Below are 15,727 nucleotides of genomic sequence, written 5' to 3' on the forward strand. Positions count from 1 at the left end.
GTAACGGAGTCAGGAGAATGAGAGCCACTGATCCACAACAGTCTCAATGTCGTTTATGGAAACGGATGATGGCACGGCACAAGATAATGTCTGGCCGCTGTCCCAGCTTTGTGCAGAATTGAATTTAAACTGCAATCTTGCAAGTGCTTGGAAGAGCTTTTGGCTAACATTTTAACATTCATTGCCATTCTTCACAGGAGACTCCAGTTCTCCTGCAGGTGTGGCCTCATTTCTACCGTCTTCAATGTTTTGTTTGGGGAGTTTCTGCAGTTATTTTCAGTCAAAAATAAAGATTTCTCACAAGAAGTATGTCATTTTATTGGAAATGGAAAAATACACTAGCATAGCCAAACAGGAAAGTATGTGTTTGTCAAACATAAAATATATATATTTTTAATTTTGTGAATCTTTATCCCATGATGCACCAGTTAGGTCACATTGCCAATCCAAAAGCAAATTAATTAATTATCTTACAATTTAGTTTTCCACCCAACATTACAGTACCTTAAAGTATTAATAGTGGGATTTTATTCACATTTTTGCCATATTATAATTACAAAATTCAATGTATTTTAATGGGATTTTATCTAATAAACACAATGTAGTCTGTATGTGTGAAGATGCAGGAAAATAATTACATTTATAAATAACATAATGAAAATTGCTCTTTTGAGTCAACAGTGTAACATAATGAATAATAATTTAAATGTCAATTTATGAAAACTGGAAATAAATACAAATAATTTACTAAACATAAAATTGATTATATACAGTGTTGGTGTTGTAATAATACAGCAGACATCAATGTTTTTATTGTCGTTTCTAAGTTCTGTCTGCAATTTTGTCATTAAATATGTTATTTTGACAAAATTATTATTACATAAAATACTATTACACAAGAAAGGTCAAACAATTCATATTCTGGATTTGCAAAGTTAGTAGACAAGATTTATAGATTTAAAATACTGCAAAAAAATGGTTCAAGGAAGCATCGTGCAGAAAAACAAAAGTTTAAGGGATTTAAATTATTTGGTGATTTGGGGCGAGTTGTAAGATTAAATACATTATGACAAAATTAAACTGCAAGTCGGTTTTTATATTAGATTCTCAATAATATAAAGTGATAAAATTTTAAAATAAATAATCCTACAAAATTCTAAATTGAGGCAACGTTAACAGCTGCATATATAAAATTAAACTAACATGAGTATTGAAGTAATAATTACAGAAACAAAACCAAAATCTGCAGTGTTTGTGACAGTGTCAGCAAATGGGTGCAAAGCAGTTCACAGAAACACCAAATAAATCTTAATTTGTATTTTAAAACATAAATAAATACAAAACGGAAGCACAGAAATTGAATTAAGGTAAGATTTTAACTCTGCAATGACATTTTCTGATAAAAGTTTCTTAATTTTGGTTTGTGATAACTCACCTCTGCTATGTTTTTATCCCAAATAGCCTCGTTACTGAGCAGATTATTAATTACTTTTACTTAATTACTGCTTTTTCTGTCTGTAAAAATCAGAAATAAGAACGTACCGCTATGAGATCCGATGTTTCAAACTATCAATTAAATGACCAGTGAAGAGTTCCCTCCTTGAAAAAATAAATACACACTTTTTAAAGAGTATTTGTTATAAAACATCACAGGTGGCTGGGTGTATTTAGAAAAGAAATCTTTTATTACAGTATTTGACAAAACTAACAGTTATAATCAGAACACAGAGAATAAGGCCTCACCGTTGGTAAGGAGAGAGAAATCCGTCAGACCGTCCTGCGTGTGATAATCATCCGCTGGCGGAGAGAAACAGAAACAAACATCTGTCTGCCGAAAGCAGCGACCCACTTATCGAGCAACGCGGGGTCAATCTGGGGTCAATCTGGGGTCAAAACGACTGATTTAAACCAAAAATAAAACATCCTCCCACAACATCACTCTGGAGTGTTTCTGGTGCGAACTCTAAACTTCTGACACCAGGATTAGAAAAAATGTTAGAGTTTGAGGTTTTTCTCATGATGGAGTGTTAGGGCCACGCTAAGAAATTATAAAAAAATTAAATTGCAAAAATAAAGTCACAAAATTAAGAGAATAAAGTTATTTAACAACTGGTATCAGTTTGGTTTTATTCGCGGAATATGGCTTTATTCTCGTATTATTTCAACTATTTTAATACTACAACTTTATTATTGTTTTATTTTTACTTTATTCTCATATATTTGACATATAAAGTCTCATATTTTGAGACTTTAATCCCAAAATATGATTTTATTCTTGTATTATTCCAACTTTATTTTCTTAATTTTTTTTTGTTCTTAGTATGGCACTGATACTCCATCATATTTTCCAGACAAAATGAAACCTTTGTTTTTCTGGAAACTTTAAGTTCAGTAACAAAGAACCTTAAATACCTGCTAAGTCGTAGAGATTAGCTCACATTTCATCTGTAAAAATGATTATTTTTTATCTCCACAAAAGGCAACTTTGACCAGAGTTGGAAAATTATTTAATCCACCAGTTTCTAATGAAACTTCTAATAGCTGTTGTACTTCCTGGTATTTTTCTTTTGTTTGCCACTTTTCATGTTTTGTGCTTCCTTTGCTGGAAAAACTGCACATTATTTTCACATCTTTCCCTCTTTTATGTATTGAGCAAAAGCACGAATGACACCAGACTGAAGAAAAGAGGCTTCGTAACACACTGACTGCATCCTGAAGGTCCTGCGCATGATTCACTTGAAAAATAAACTGGTTCGGATTTTGATGCATTCGTGTGAGTAAAAGGGAAACTCTGAAAAACTTTGCTGCTCTATGACAGGAGATTCTGACTCTCACTCAGCTTGCCTCCGGCTCTTCTTCCTGCCGGGGGGTTTCAACGTTTACTGGCTGCTCCCCTCTTCCTCTTTCTTCTCCTCTTCCTCCTCCAGTTCCACCAGAGCGGCGTGCCGACTGGCCTGAGATCCCTCCACGAAGAAAACCTTCTTAATCACACCTGACTTTGGCGCCCGGATTGTGTGCTGCAGAGAAAACACCAGCACCGTCACAAACACACATGCTAAACCAGAGGTTCCCAAAGAACATTAACCTTTGACCTCTGACGCTTCTACAAAATATCTAAAGAAACGTCAACTTTAGAATGTTTTTAATCATTATTAAATAATTATTTCATTCATTTTGCATAAAAGCTGCATTACAAAGTCTGATATTATTTTAAATGTAAGTTAAAATTAATTATTTTAACTTATATTTTATTTTACAAAAAGCCTGAATAACAGAAAACCAAAATTAACAAAGTTAAGATGAATTCCTTTATTTTGTTTTTGCATTTTTCCCCATCTTCCCTCCAACTTTCTAAAGCCGCCACAGCGCCCCCTGGTGGCTGCACTTAGAGAAGCATTGTGTTAACAGGCGTGTGTGTGTGTGTGTGTGTGTGTGCAGGTCAGTCACCTCCATCTTCATGGCGATCATGACCATGAGCGGGTCTCCAGCAGACACTTTATCTCCAGCCTTCACCAGCACCTGGACACAAACAGGAAGTAGGTCAACACGTCTGAGAGACTGAAATGTAATTCCAGACCTCTGCGGCCGCCTCGGTGCCCCAGGTAAACATTAATAAACTCAGAGATTCAAATAAATGAAAAATAATAAAGAGAAGGGCAAAAACTCTACTGAGTTGTAGTTCAAATAAGAGCAGCCAGAACTCAAAATCTGCTGTTTCACTGCTTTTACATTTTAAAAACAGACTTTTCTGATACCACAGCCTTAGAGGAACCATATTAATTCTTCCTTCACCAGGTTAGGATGGGTCTACAGAATATGCTTATTAATATTTTTCCAGCAGCCATTGTAGAGAGGCTAGAAAGGTTGACCAAACCTGCAGGACCTGGCTGGGGTCTTTTGCTGGAAAAAGACCCCAGCCAGGGGCTGTTACCTAGCAACCCCAGGTATAAAATCTATACAATCTACTATTGGGAATAGTAAATGTTAACTACATTGAAACGATCCAAAGTAACGGTGTTAAAACACAACGTACCACGAAAGTTACAAAAAAATCAGTAAAATTTGCTCTTGCTAAGTTTTCTGACACACAATTTTTATTTTTTTGTTGTAATTTTAACTGAAATAAAACAACAGAGGTTTAGTCATATGTAACTTCAGGCAGTGAGAAAAAAAAAACTATCTACACTAAACTTCTACTGTTTTATTTCAACTAAATTTATTAAAGTTATTTTGATTTGCTAAATGCCAGAAAACAATGCAAGAAATCTTTTTTAGAATGTTTTATTTATGTTTTCAGATTTTTCAAGCATCTAATAAAAAAACAGAATTGAGTTTTTTGGTTTTTTAGGTGGTTTCGGTGTGATTAATGTTTTCTAAACTTAGGCTTTTAACCCAACATTAGACTGAACTTTAATACCAAACTGTGCAGTTCGAATATCAAGCTCTGTCAAGGACTTCATACAGAAATCAGAAACTTTCCTAATTAAAATTCAAGCATTTTTCAGGATTTCAAGCAGAAAATCAGCCAGATGTTCTGCGAGGGGTTCGACAGTCGGTACATATGGAAAACAACAACTAGCGCCATGTTGCATCATTCTGACCTTCTCTATGGTTCCCGTCATGGGGGCCACAGCGCCGCCCTGTGGGCCCGACCCGCTCACACCGGCCAGGTACTTTGGCACAGGCACAGAAACCTGAGCGCTTCCTTCCTGTAAGATTAGACGATCCAATCAGCTTCAAGTCTTCATTACCGTCTCAGATTATTTCAGTATTTTATGTGTTTACATTTGAATTTCTACAAGTTCAAACAGAATTTCTTCTGATTTTGTAGGTTGTGATTTCAACAAACCCGGAGAATGAACCAATAAACAAAAGAGATTAAAATGTAACCATTAGCAACAAGCTTTTAAAACTAAAATCTGAATGAATGAAACAGAGTCAATTTCCATCTTATCTTGTATTTTAGCTCTGAGCAGCAAGCAGTGTTTGGAGTACGGTTGAAATGATTAATTGATCTTTCAAATATTGAAATATTAGTAATCGATTAATAATATTTCAATATTTAAAGTGTTTGGGCTTGTTTTACAATTTCTAACAGAATTTCTGATTTTGTTGGTCCTGATTTCAAAAAATTTGGAATAAATCAGAATAATCGTGAATAATTGATTATTTAAATATCGCAAACTAATTTAGTAATCAATTAATTATTAACTAGAGTGTACAGACTCATAAAACGGTCATTTGCTGAAAGACCAACACCCTCGGAGCAATAATTAAATCAAAACTGTACAAAAAATATATACATTTTACATTTGTGATTAAAAAAAATCTCACTTCTGAAGTGGCAACTTCAGCTTAATTTGGTTCCAATTATGTAAAAAAAAGAATCTATCAAGCATCTTTTGATATACAATTATTAATAGATTAATCCAAAAAAAATAAACAGATCAGCTCTACACTGTACTGATGTTAAGTCAAGCAGAAAGGCTGAGTTTTTCACATGTTGATGTTAGAAGTATTTTGTTTTTTGCTGCAGTTGAAATATTTGCTACAAATGATCAAGAAAAAAAAATTTAAATTATTTACTAGCTTTTTTATGCATTTAAACATTGTATAAAATATGCTTAAGTTAAATGAAAATTCTGCAGAATATGTCTTTTTTTCATCCAATTAACTGATTAATCATCAGAATGATCAATAGATTAATTGATTACTAAGACAACAGTTATTTGCAGCCCTGGTTTGGATCGTACCGTGGAGAACAGATGAACCGTGTCGTCCAGAATCACCAGTTTGGGTCGGGACTTCACTCCGTTCACTGAGCAGTGGAGGAACGAAGCTCCGCCCTCCAGCTCCACGGCGCCGGTCACATGGTACACCGCTTCTCCAACCTGAAGCAAGAACCCACAGGTTCACTCAACACACAGACCGAGTTCACATTAAATGTACATCTATAAGTCGTATTTTTTAACGGTACGCACAATTAGAAGAAAAACACTTTTCTACAAATTTCCCACTCAGAATCCCAAACTTTTCCAAAACATAAATGTCCAGTTCTCTAAGTTTACGATGGCTGATTTAAAGGTTTTTACTTTAAAAATGTCTCTGGCTGACTATTTTGTTTAAATATGTATAAAAATAATATTACCCATCACATATATTAGAGCACAGTGTGGACAAAATCTGTGTGACAACAGATCAGGCTGAGACTCTGGCAAAGAGCAAAGAGCAAAGCTTTATTTGGTCTGCAGACGGAGAACAACACAGCAGCAGCTGCTCTGAGGTCTGACTTGCAGCTGCAAAGCCCTCACAATATATAGAAGTCATGACACAATGTGGTCGTTCCAGTTTCAGTTGAACAATTTTCATGCAGGTCACGTATCCATAGGGTGGGTCAGCTGGATGATAAACATCTTCTATGTCAAATATGTGAGTTTCCAAGAATCAGGTTTGCTAATGGAACAATTTTGCATAACAAAAACATTGTCAGAATAAATGTCTCAAAACTCTGAGCTGGTGACATTCTATAGAGAAACTTGTTGAGCCTCAGGACTTATTCCATCACACTATAATTATCTAAACTATCTGTAAACAAATACTGGACTTGCTGTGGTATGTATGGTGAGGCGATGTCGCCATCAGCAATCGCTGCAGGGACCCCTCTGACTGGTTCTACAGAAACTCTGGCCTACATACTCTAACAGATTGAGCAATACTAATGTGGTTAAATGAGTAAAAGAATTAAATAAAACTGTTAAGAGAAACAATACAACAATTTTTACTTCACAACCGAACATAAAGGACAGACAAAGCTCTATTTCTAAGTTTATTTCTAACGTTTCCTTTTAAAAATCTATTTCAGTGCTAAAATATTAAAACTGTTGACATTCATGTAAAGAGTTATTTCATTTAGTTATTTTTCTTCATTATCAGAGAACAGAATGAGCGTAGAAGTTATTACGTTACTAATTCGCTACTTGTTGAATAATCTCACCACTAAAAATAGGAATTAAGTCCTCATTTCGTAATGTTTCTCCTAAAACAAGAAGCTTAGAAAAAAGATACTTTGTTAAATGTCTTTAACTTACATGGCAATTAAAACAAGCCTGAATTTGTTAGTTAAATAACTTTTATTCACTAAACAAACAAGTCACTCCTACAAAAGCAGAGATGCTGATTTCCTGACATGATTATTCACATTTTTATTTGTAAAAGTTCATAAACAACTTTATTTCCTTTAATCTTTTTTTTAGTTCAATGATAAAATGTAACAAACAGTGGAGGAATATAACAAATCTCAGACAAACCTCTCAGATTATGATAAAACACCACAAGTTTAATCTGTTTTAAAACATCAACAGGGATGGCGAGCAATAAATAGGTTTTACACTGATTTCTAATCACAAAATATAAAAAGCAGAGACTTTGCAGCTTACCTGCATTCTGTAGCTTCCATCCGAGTTATATGTCACGACAACATCAACCTCTAGAAATAAACAAGAAAAGGAAACAACTTAAACTCTGGTCTGAACAGGAGTCATGCTCAGCACAACGCAGCATTTTTAAGAATGTCTGAAGAATGGATGAACGTTCTAATGCTCATTCAAAACTAAACAGAAAAGACAAAATAAATACCAAAAGAATCCCACAGAACAGCTGGGAAACATGCAATCAGCTGATTTTAACATTCATTTTACTTTTTCTTAAGTATTTTGGTCTAATTCTGGTAGAAATATTATAGTGCACTTGAAATAAGACAAAACTAACCTATAAGTAACTTTTCAACAAGACATATGAGCTTGTTTCAAGAAAATAATTCCTTAATGTTGGTGAAAAAGTACTAATTCACTTATAATTAGTATTTTTCATCAATATTAAAGAGTTATTTACCTAAAAGAAACTCATATGTCTTGTGGAAAAGTTACTTGTAGGTTAGTTTTGTCTTATTTGAAGTGTACTAAGATAATTGTTAAAGAATCTTGACCAAAATACTTGGTAAAATTTTGTGAAAGATGCCGTAAAACAACCTCTGATAGTAGAAAACTGCATGTTTGTTACTCACTTTTGTCTCCCAGCTGCAGCCTCATATTTCTGTTAAACTGAATGTTGTTCCTCCAACCACTGCTGGAGCCAAATGGCGAGAAGGGATCTAAAATAAAAACATCAGAAAACATTATCTTCTCTGCCTGTTTTTGCAGAAACGCCCTCCGTATCCTGCTGACCTGTGGAGGCCTGGGTGAAGGCCTGGGTGTGTTTCTGCTCCTGCAGCAGCAGGCCCAGGGCGGCCTGGCAGAGCGTCTCCCCGGACGGCGCTCTGGGAGCGGGGAAGAGGTCAGCGTAGTGCTGAGGGATGAAGCTGGTGCTCACGCGTCCGGCCTCGAACTCGGCGTGACCAGAGAGGCTCAGCAGGAAGTCTATGTTGGTGTTCAGACCTACAATCTGACAACACAACAAACAACAGAGATGATAGACAACAACATCACTGTCACATTCTTTCAAAATATGATTTTTTACATTTTTAAAACCTGATTTTGTATGCGCACATTTGTTTAGCTTATAAAATTCTCCATGATGTTGTTTCTCCACCTTTAAGAAAATTAGTCTCTTTGAGATCAGATAACATAACTAGGGTCACAAGGGCGCCCTCTAGAGGTGAGTGCAGCAGTTTTATTTAAAAAACTGTCCCATTTTATTGAAAGGAGTCATTTGAATAGTTTGCTAAATGACTTTGTAAGATATTCTATACTGCAAAAACAAAATCTTACCAAGCATTTTTGTCTAGTGTTTTAGTGCAAATTTCCTAGTTCACTTGAAATAAGACAAAACTAACTTACAAATAACTTTTCAGCAAAATATCATTGTCTTAAGTCAATATTTATTTTAAAAATAATTAGTTGAACTGGAGGATTTTGTCACTTACAAAATAAAATTTTTCCCATTTTATATATCAGATAATCTGCCAGTGGAACTAGTTTTAAAAATCTAATTTAAGCAATTATTCACCCAAAACAAGCTCCTACCTGTAAGTTAGTTTTGTCTTCTTTTAAAAGTGTACTAACATGTACATGTCAGTACACATTAGAAACTCAACCAAGCAATAGTTGGTAGAATTTCATTTTTGCAGTGTAATTATAAAATTTTTGGACATTTGGCAAAAATGTGACTGTTAAATATGTAGATTTGTTCTGTTGAAGGCAAAAAAACTGTTTTATGAATTATCTATTGGTTTGTAGATTAGTTTGTTCGGCTGTAATGAGATCTGAATAATTCATTATCAGACATGAATGTAATTAATTACTAAACTCGTTTTCACCAATTCATGATCTGTTAAATCATGGTTACATCAACCTGTCCAGGAACTGCAGGTGGAAATTAGCATTTCTTGCTATAACCTGTATCATGCATCTCATGTTGAAATGTTAATGAGATGTTGTATATTGTCGCTGTGTAAATAAATAAATGTCGCTGTGTAAATAAATAAACAGTATCTTACGTTATATTGTCGTAAACAATATCTCAGTTTCTTCAGGGCAGCAGATCGGTCTTCTCCCCAAACGACAAGCTTGGCGATCATCGGGTCATAGTGAGCAGAAACCTCATCACCTGGAACCAAAGCAACAGGAGAGCTTCAGGTTTTCTGCACAAGTTCATAAACAACAAGTCAGGCTCTTCACTGCCTACTGGGATGCAAGTTATTGACTAATGAGTTCATCTAAACTTGATTAATTGCATTCCTCCTGAATTAATATTAAAACTTTGCGGCATTAATTCATGACAGCCCTCAAAATCAACTGTGGTTATCAGCGCCATGTTTATTTTTTTTATGTTACAATTTTTCCTCTGCTTTTCTGTCATGATATAATCATATATAAATATATACATACAGCTCTCTTGTTGTTGGAATGAGATGTTTACAATGTACTGCACAGCCGCTTTATGAAACGCCAGAAAAGATGGAGTAATATGAGTAACTTTACTCTGACGTCTTAACGCCTTTACCTCGGATGTGACGTCAAACCCACCTTCGAGTTTCCACTTCCCAGGTAACTAAAACGCAACATTTGGTGAAACTTCAGGAACTTGTTTTGTGTTTATATTTCGAAACAGAACCGCATAAAGTGCATTTTGCATCCAACACCGGACACTTTTAGGACCGTTTTTCCTTTTAGTTTCATAATAGCACCATCTTTAATTTCTGTACCAACGGCTCCGCTTAAGGATGAGCAGAAATTATTGGAAATAATTTTAATCTAATAAACCACTAATCGATCATTAATCCTGTGTTAATACCTTCTCTGACGCCAGTTTCTATGCGGGTGTGCTGGTCTGCTGCAGGCGTGGACAGGTGCAGCAGGGGCCCCGCTCCAGGCAGGAAGTCGTTGTTTGGGTCTTCGGCGTAGATTCGGGCTTCAAAGGAGTGGCCGTTTAAAGTAATGTCCTCCTGGAGGAGAGGCAGCCGCTCCCCCGCTGCCACCTGGAGGAAATGTTTCAATAAAATAATGTACTATCGTCTGATAAGACCTGAGTGAAGTTGCCCCAACTTCATCTTCAAATCAGACAAAATTGGAGTCAAACGTTCGTGCAGCAAACGTTTGACATTTATGCTTTCCTTTGAAGACATTAATGAAAGTTTGAAAGGTCAAACAGCCTCCATCATTACTCAAATCTAACAAAATTGGTGTCAATAAGTAAGTAAAAGCAGTAAAAAAATTCTGTTTGCGCTGCTATCATTTTAAAGATATTAATAAAACGGTTTCCTCAAAGCAAAAGCAGCACAAACAAAAACTGTTTGCTACACAAACATAGCAGAGTTGCTTGACACAAGATTTGTTTAATTTTGTAAATATGAGTGGGGGGTAGAGGTTGACCTCTGATGACATCTGGAAACTTTTTTAATATCTTTAAAAAGATAGCGGCACAAATGTAGCACAACCATTTGACACCAATTTTGTTAGATTTGAAGAAGGTGGTGGGACTTCCCTGCGGTTCTGATGGTAAACAGAGTCTGGGTTTGGTGGTTCTGCCTCACCCGGAGCTGCCACTCCACCAGGTCGGTTCCTGTGATCATCTCACTGACTGGATGCTCCACCTGCAGCCGGGTGTTCATCTCCATGAAGTAGAAGTCATGCTGGGCGTCCATTATGAACTCCACCGTGCCTGCAAGACGATGAACAGCATCCGTTACTGTGATGTGTTCCACGCCAGCAAAGAGGTCAAAGGTCGCTGCAGCCTAACCTGCTCCCACGTAGTTCACAGCCTTGGCTGCTCTGACGGCGGCTTCTCCCAGTTTCCTCCGAACATCAGGACCGATTCCAGGCTGGGAGGAGATTCAGAAACAAAAGAAAAGAAACATGAGGATCAGAACTGAAACACACTTAGACTCAATGTCTGGAGGGAGGGAGGGATGAAAGAGGGAAGGAGGGAAGGGGAAGTTAAAGAAAATGGAAGGAAGGAAAGAAAATAGGAAAGAAGGACAGAAAGGGGAAGGACGGAGGAAAGGAGAAAAGGGAAGGAATAAGAAAAAAATTTAAAGAAGGAAGGATGAAAAATTAAAAGTTAAGACGAATGGGAAGTAAAGCCTAGAAATATTTTTTTTCTTACAGATCTTTCTAATAAAAACTTAAATTTCAGATTTTTTTCCAGATTGCATAAAAACAAAATGCAAAATGTGATTAAAATCTGTTAATGCATTTTTCTATCTAGACGCTTTCATCCAAATCTGATAAACAATGACCAAACATGACATGAACACGCAAACTTCTGAAAACACAATAAAGATCTACAAGTCAATTATTCCTGAAAAGTTGCTCCTACTTCCTGCTGAATGGATGAATGAATGAATGAATGAATGAATGAATGAATGAATGGATGCCCAGCATTCCGTTACCCCTGGAGCCTCCTCGATTATCTTCTGATGTCTCCTTTGGACGCTGCAGTCCCTCTCAAACAGGTAGACAGCGTTTCCATGCATGTCCCCAAACACCTGAACCTCTACATGTCTGCAGGAAATAAATAAATGAAAAGAAAAAAAAACAGGCATTCAAACACAATCCAACCTGAAGTTAATGCCAAACAGCGAGCTTTTTCTACCTGGGATCTTCAACAAACTTCTCCACCAGCATCACGTCGTCGTTGAAGGACTTCCTGGCTTCCCGTCTCGCCGACTCCAGCTGTTCCAGGAAGTCGGCGTCGGACCGAGCGATTCGCATTCCCTAAAATATTCCAGGTTGTTTTATAGTGGCAAAAGCTAAAATTACAAAGTTCCCTTTAGTTAACGGTTCCTCTTACTTTCCCTCCTCCTCCACGGACTGCCTTGATCATAACCGGAAACCCGATCCGGGAAGCCTCAGCTTGCAGTCTCTCATTTGATTGGTCCTCTCCATGGTAACCACCTATGATTGGCACCCCAGCGGCAGACATGATGTGTTTGGATGTGCTGTGAATGAAAATAAGTACATTTTTCTCAGGCTGTTTAAATATCTCCAAATAAAACCCCAGCGGAGGTGGGTCACCTCTTGATGCCCATGTCTCGGATGGCAGAGGATGGAGGTCCGATGAAGATGATTCCTTCCTGTTTACAGGCCTCAGCAAACTCTGTGTTTTCAGACAGAAAGCCGTAGCCTGGATGGACCGCCTGGAAATATAAACACAACCTATTTTGGCAAATGCAAACCAAATCTGCTTTTTGGGGGTTTTGCCCAAATGTGACTTATATCCAGAGTTCGGTAGTAATTTGTTCATTTACTTGAGTAATTTTTGGGTGAAAAATACCTTTGGGGTATATTTTACTACAGTCTACCTTACTTTTCCTTGAGTAATTTTATTTGAGTAAAATTTCTGTATTCTGATCTTTTCACAGCCCAAATAAATCCGATGTGTGTCACTTCTGTATGTGGTACTAAATCAGATGCATCCGATTGCTTTCAAAGAGTCTGCAGTCTGATCGGTCATGTCGCATTTTATTCGGTTTTTACGTCATTGACGTGAGACAACCATCATAATTCGGCACCAGAAAAAGCTAGAAGCGGTAAATCAGGACGAAAACAATGGCTAAAATTTCTAATTATGAAAGAAGAAATGATCTGATCTTAACTCCGGGACAGTGAAGGGCGTCCCATCACATCCCAGTCCCGCCACTCTGAACAAACTTCCCTACAGAATGTTTTGTCAATTCTCCACAAAAAGCCGTTGCTATTAATTCTGCTTTACTTTTATTAGCTTACTTCGTCTTGTTATGATTTTATAACAATACTGTCGGCTACCTTTGATGAACAAACTTTTTAAAAATCGATTCATAAACGGCGGAATTCATTATTACTTCTGTAAACAGAGCACTGACGTGTGACGTCAATGTTCTTCTGCGCATGCGGGTTGCTTTGGGGGCCTAAACCGTTAACACAGAAGTCTGATTTCGGGCGGAAAAACAAAATTGAGTATCAAGGCTTGCTGTGTGAACGATGTAACCTTAAGTTACAAAATATACATGAAAAATAAATATCTTAATTAAGAAGCGTTACTCACATGTGATCCAGATCTTTTGGCCACTTCCAGAACTTTCTCCATGGAGAGGTAACTTTGTTGGGAAGGAGGCGGCCCGATGTGGTACGCTTCATCCGCCTGCAATAAACAATGTTAAGACCTGATGGAGAAAATAATTTTAAAAAACGAGAGTATTATGAGGATATATCTGATCTATCACCATGGCAACGTGCATGGAGTGTCTGTCTGCGTCGCTGTACACCGCCACAGAGCGGACGCCCATCTTTTTAGCCGTTCGCATTACACGGCACGCAATCTCTCCTCGGTTGGCAATCAGAACCTTTTCGATTCTTCCCACCTCTGCAGATGTTCAAGAAAAATAATCCCTATTTATCTGGAATCCTTATAAGCACACATTTATTTTGTTTATCATGAAGGTATTAGGTTTTTTCGTTATAAATGTATAGACCTCTCTGCATATTTTCAGGATTTAGTGATTCATAAGAATACACTGTAATGCCATAAAGTTTCATTAATGCCACAATGTAAAAATGAGAATAAAAAAATACTAAATTATTATTTGGGGACAAACTTGAAAAATTAAAAACATGCAAAGTGAGAATCAGGACAGAAGTTTTACATTGCAGAAATATTCATACCCTTTAATTTTCTTAAAATTTGACAATACAAACATGAACTGCTTTGTATTTTTATTAGGATTTGATGTGACAGACTAACACAAAGTATAGTGCGTAACTGTGAAGTAGAAGAAAAATTACACATGGTTTTATTTGTACAAATATCAACCAAAATAGTTTGTAACTCTCCATCTTAACTATGCCTCTCCTAAATCAACGTAAGCCTAGTGACCAGAGGATAGCTTCAAGACAGAAAGTCTTAGATACATTTGGAGCTTCAAAGGAGTTGTTTAAATCAAAACATAAGTATGGCCTAGTCAAAGTCCAAACCTAAATGTAATTAAGTACTATAACAGCACCATTTTGCAAAAACAAATGAGTCCCTAGATGTGCTGATAGAGACGTGCCTCAAAAAGATGTTTCTACGCAGTATTGACTCAGGGATACTGAATAAAAACATGTTTTACTTTCACCTCACAATTATGCATTTGGTCAGTCACATTGAATCCTAACAAAATACACTGAAGTTGGCGGCTGTAACATGACAAGTGAAGTTAAAAATTATGATTACACATGGAGGTCAGCCAAGGAGATTTCTGTTTTTAGAAATTAGAAGGCATATAACATAGACGCGATAAGCTAACCTGTAATCATATTCATAGTGATGATTATACATCACTTTTATGGTCCAGGAATTAAACCATGTGATTGTTCTCTCACCTCCTGAAACAAACCTCACTCCTCTTTTGGTCCATGACAACTTCCTGAGGAAAGAAAACAACATCCTGGGTTTAGTTTTTTAATCTACATCGCTGTGAATATGAAGGATGATAAAAGATCACATCTATGTGGCCAAGTTGTTAAATCAGGTAATTTAAGCAAGAAAACCTCCAGATGTCAGAAGTAAACAAACTGCAGCAGCTACTTTAGCATTCTGCTAACTTTATTTAACCTTGCTCAGTTCATCTCTCATCTACTGGTTTTCACAGTTTGAAATGTTTGAATTACATCTTAATTCATGAAGGAAAAACAAACTCAATTAGAGGAGATAATAAATTGTGACTGTTCAAAGGTAAATGATGGTTTTTTAGAACGCATCTGAATCCTTATCTCAGATAGAGGATAAATTGCGTGCAAACTCGTAAGCTAACACTGAAAAACTAACAATTAAAACGGAGGAATGTTGAGAATTTCTAACCTAAGTTAACCAGGTAAGCTTTTGTACTCACTGTGAGAATATCCTCAGACCTTGCAGTGCTGGAAAACTCAGAATAACTGCAGCCATAGCTACCAGCTGCTGCTAAGGCTACCGCTGCTAGCTACCTGCTTGTTAGACTGAGAGAACAACAGAGGAGCAAAACGCAAAGCTTTAATCTAAAAACAAATTATTTACAATCAAATCCAATAGTAATAACTGCAAACAACTCACTTAAAGAAAAAATGAAACGCTGTACAATTAAATCTCATTCAACATGTTCGATTTAGCTGTTTTAAATTATTTTATTCATTTCAGACCCTACTGAGCACCCGTAGAGTGTTCTAGCCAATCAGAAAACGCGCTGCGGAGGCGGGGAGGATAGTGTAGTTACAAAGTGTCACCACAGGAGGGG

General features: G+C 36.6%; 1 protein-coding gene across 1 annotated transcript; it reads right to left on the minus strand.

Annotated features, from left to right (window-relative positions):
* Positions 1 to 1,662: 1,662 nt before the first annotated feature.
* mccc1 (methylcrotonoyl-CoA carboxylase 1) lies at positions 1,663 to 15,635 on the minus strand. Its single transcript, XM_023340040.1, has 20 exons — positions 15,547 to 15,635; positions 15,347 to 15,452; positions 14,838 to 14,881; positions 13,700 to 13,839; positions 13,522 to 13,617; positions 12,513 to 12,634; positions 12,289 to 12,436; positions 12,091 to 12,212; positions 11,888 to 11,999; positions 11,236 to 11,317; positions 11,030 to 11,157; positions 10,291 to 10,474; positions 9,494 to 9,603; positions 8,223 to 8,439; positions 8,063 to 8,149; positions 7,437 to 7,486; positions 5,754 to 5,891; positions 4,602 to 4,709; positions 3,448 to 3,519; positions 1,663 to 3,017 (listed from the first exon to the last, which is right to left on the minus strand). Exons 2-20 carry the CDS (start codon positions 15,400 to 15,402, stop codon positions 2,880 to 2,882), a joined length of 2,154 nt encoding a protein of 717 aa, XP_023195808.1. The 5' UTR covers positions 15,403 to 15,452; positions 15,547 to 15,635; the 3' UTR covers positions 1,663 to 2,879.
* Between the last annotated feature and the right edge of the window lie 92 nt (positions 15,636 to 15,727).

Source organism: Xiphophorus maculatus, chromosome 9 (genome assembly GCF_002775205.1).
Source record: "Xiphophorus maculatus strain JP 163 A chromosome 9, X_maculatus-5.0-male, whole genome shotgun sequence".
Taxonomy (NCBI): domain Eukaryota; kingdom Metazoa; phylum Chordata; class Actinopteri; order Cyprinodontiformes; family Poeciliidae; genus Xiphophorus; species Xiphophorus maculatus.

Excerpts from the sequence above, each read along its gene's own strand:
- mccc1 (XM_023340040.1), bottom strand. The coding sequence starts at position 15,402 with ATGGCTGCAGTTATTCTGAGTTTTCCAGCACTGCAAGGTCTGAGGATA. Across the intron at positions 13,840-14,837 it reads AGTGAGGTTTGTTTCAGGAG|AGGTGGGAAGAATCGAAAAG; the intron begins GTGAGAGAACAA and ends GAACATCTGCAG. Across the intron at positions 8,440-9,493 it reads ATTGTTTACGACAATATAAC|ATTGTAGGTCTGAACACCAA; the intron begins GTAAGATACTGT and ends TTGTGTTGTCAG.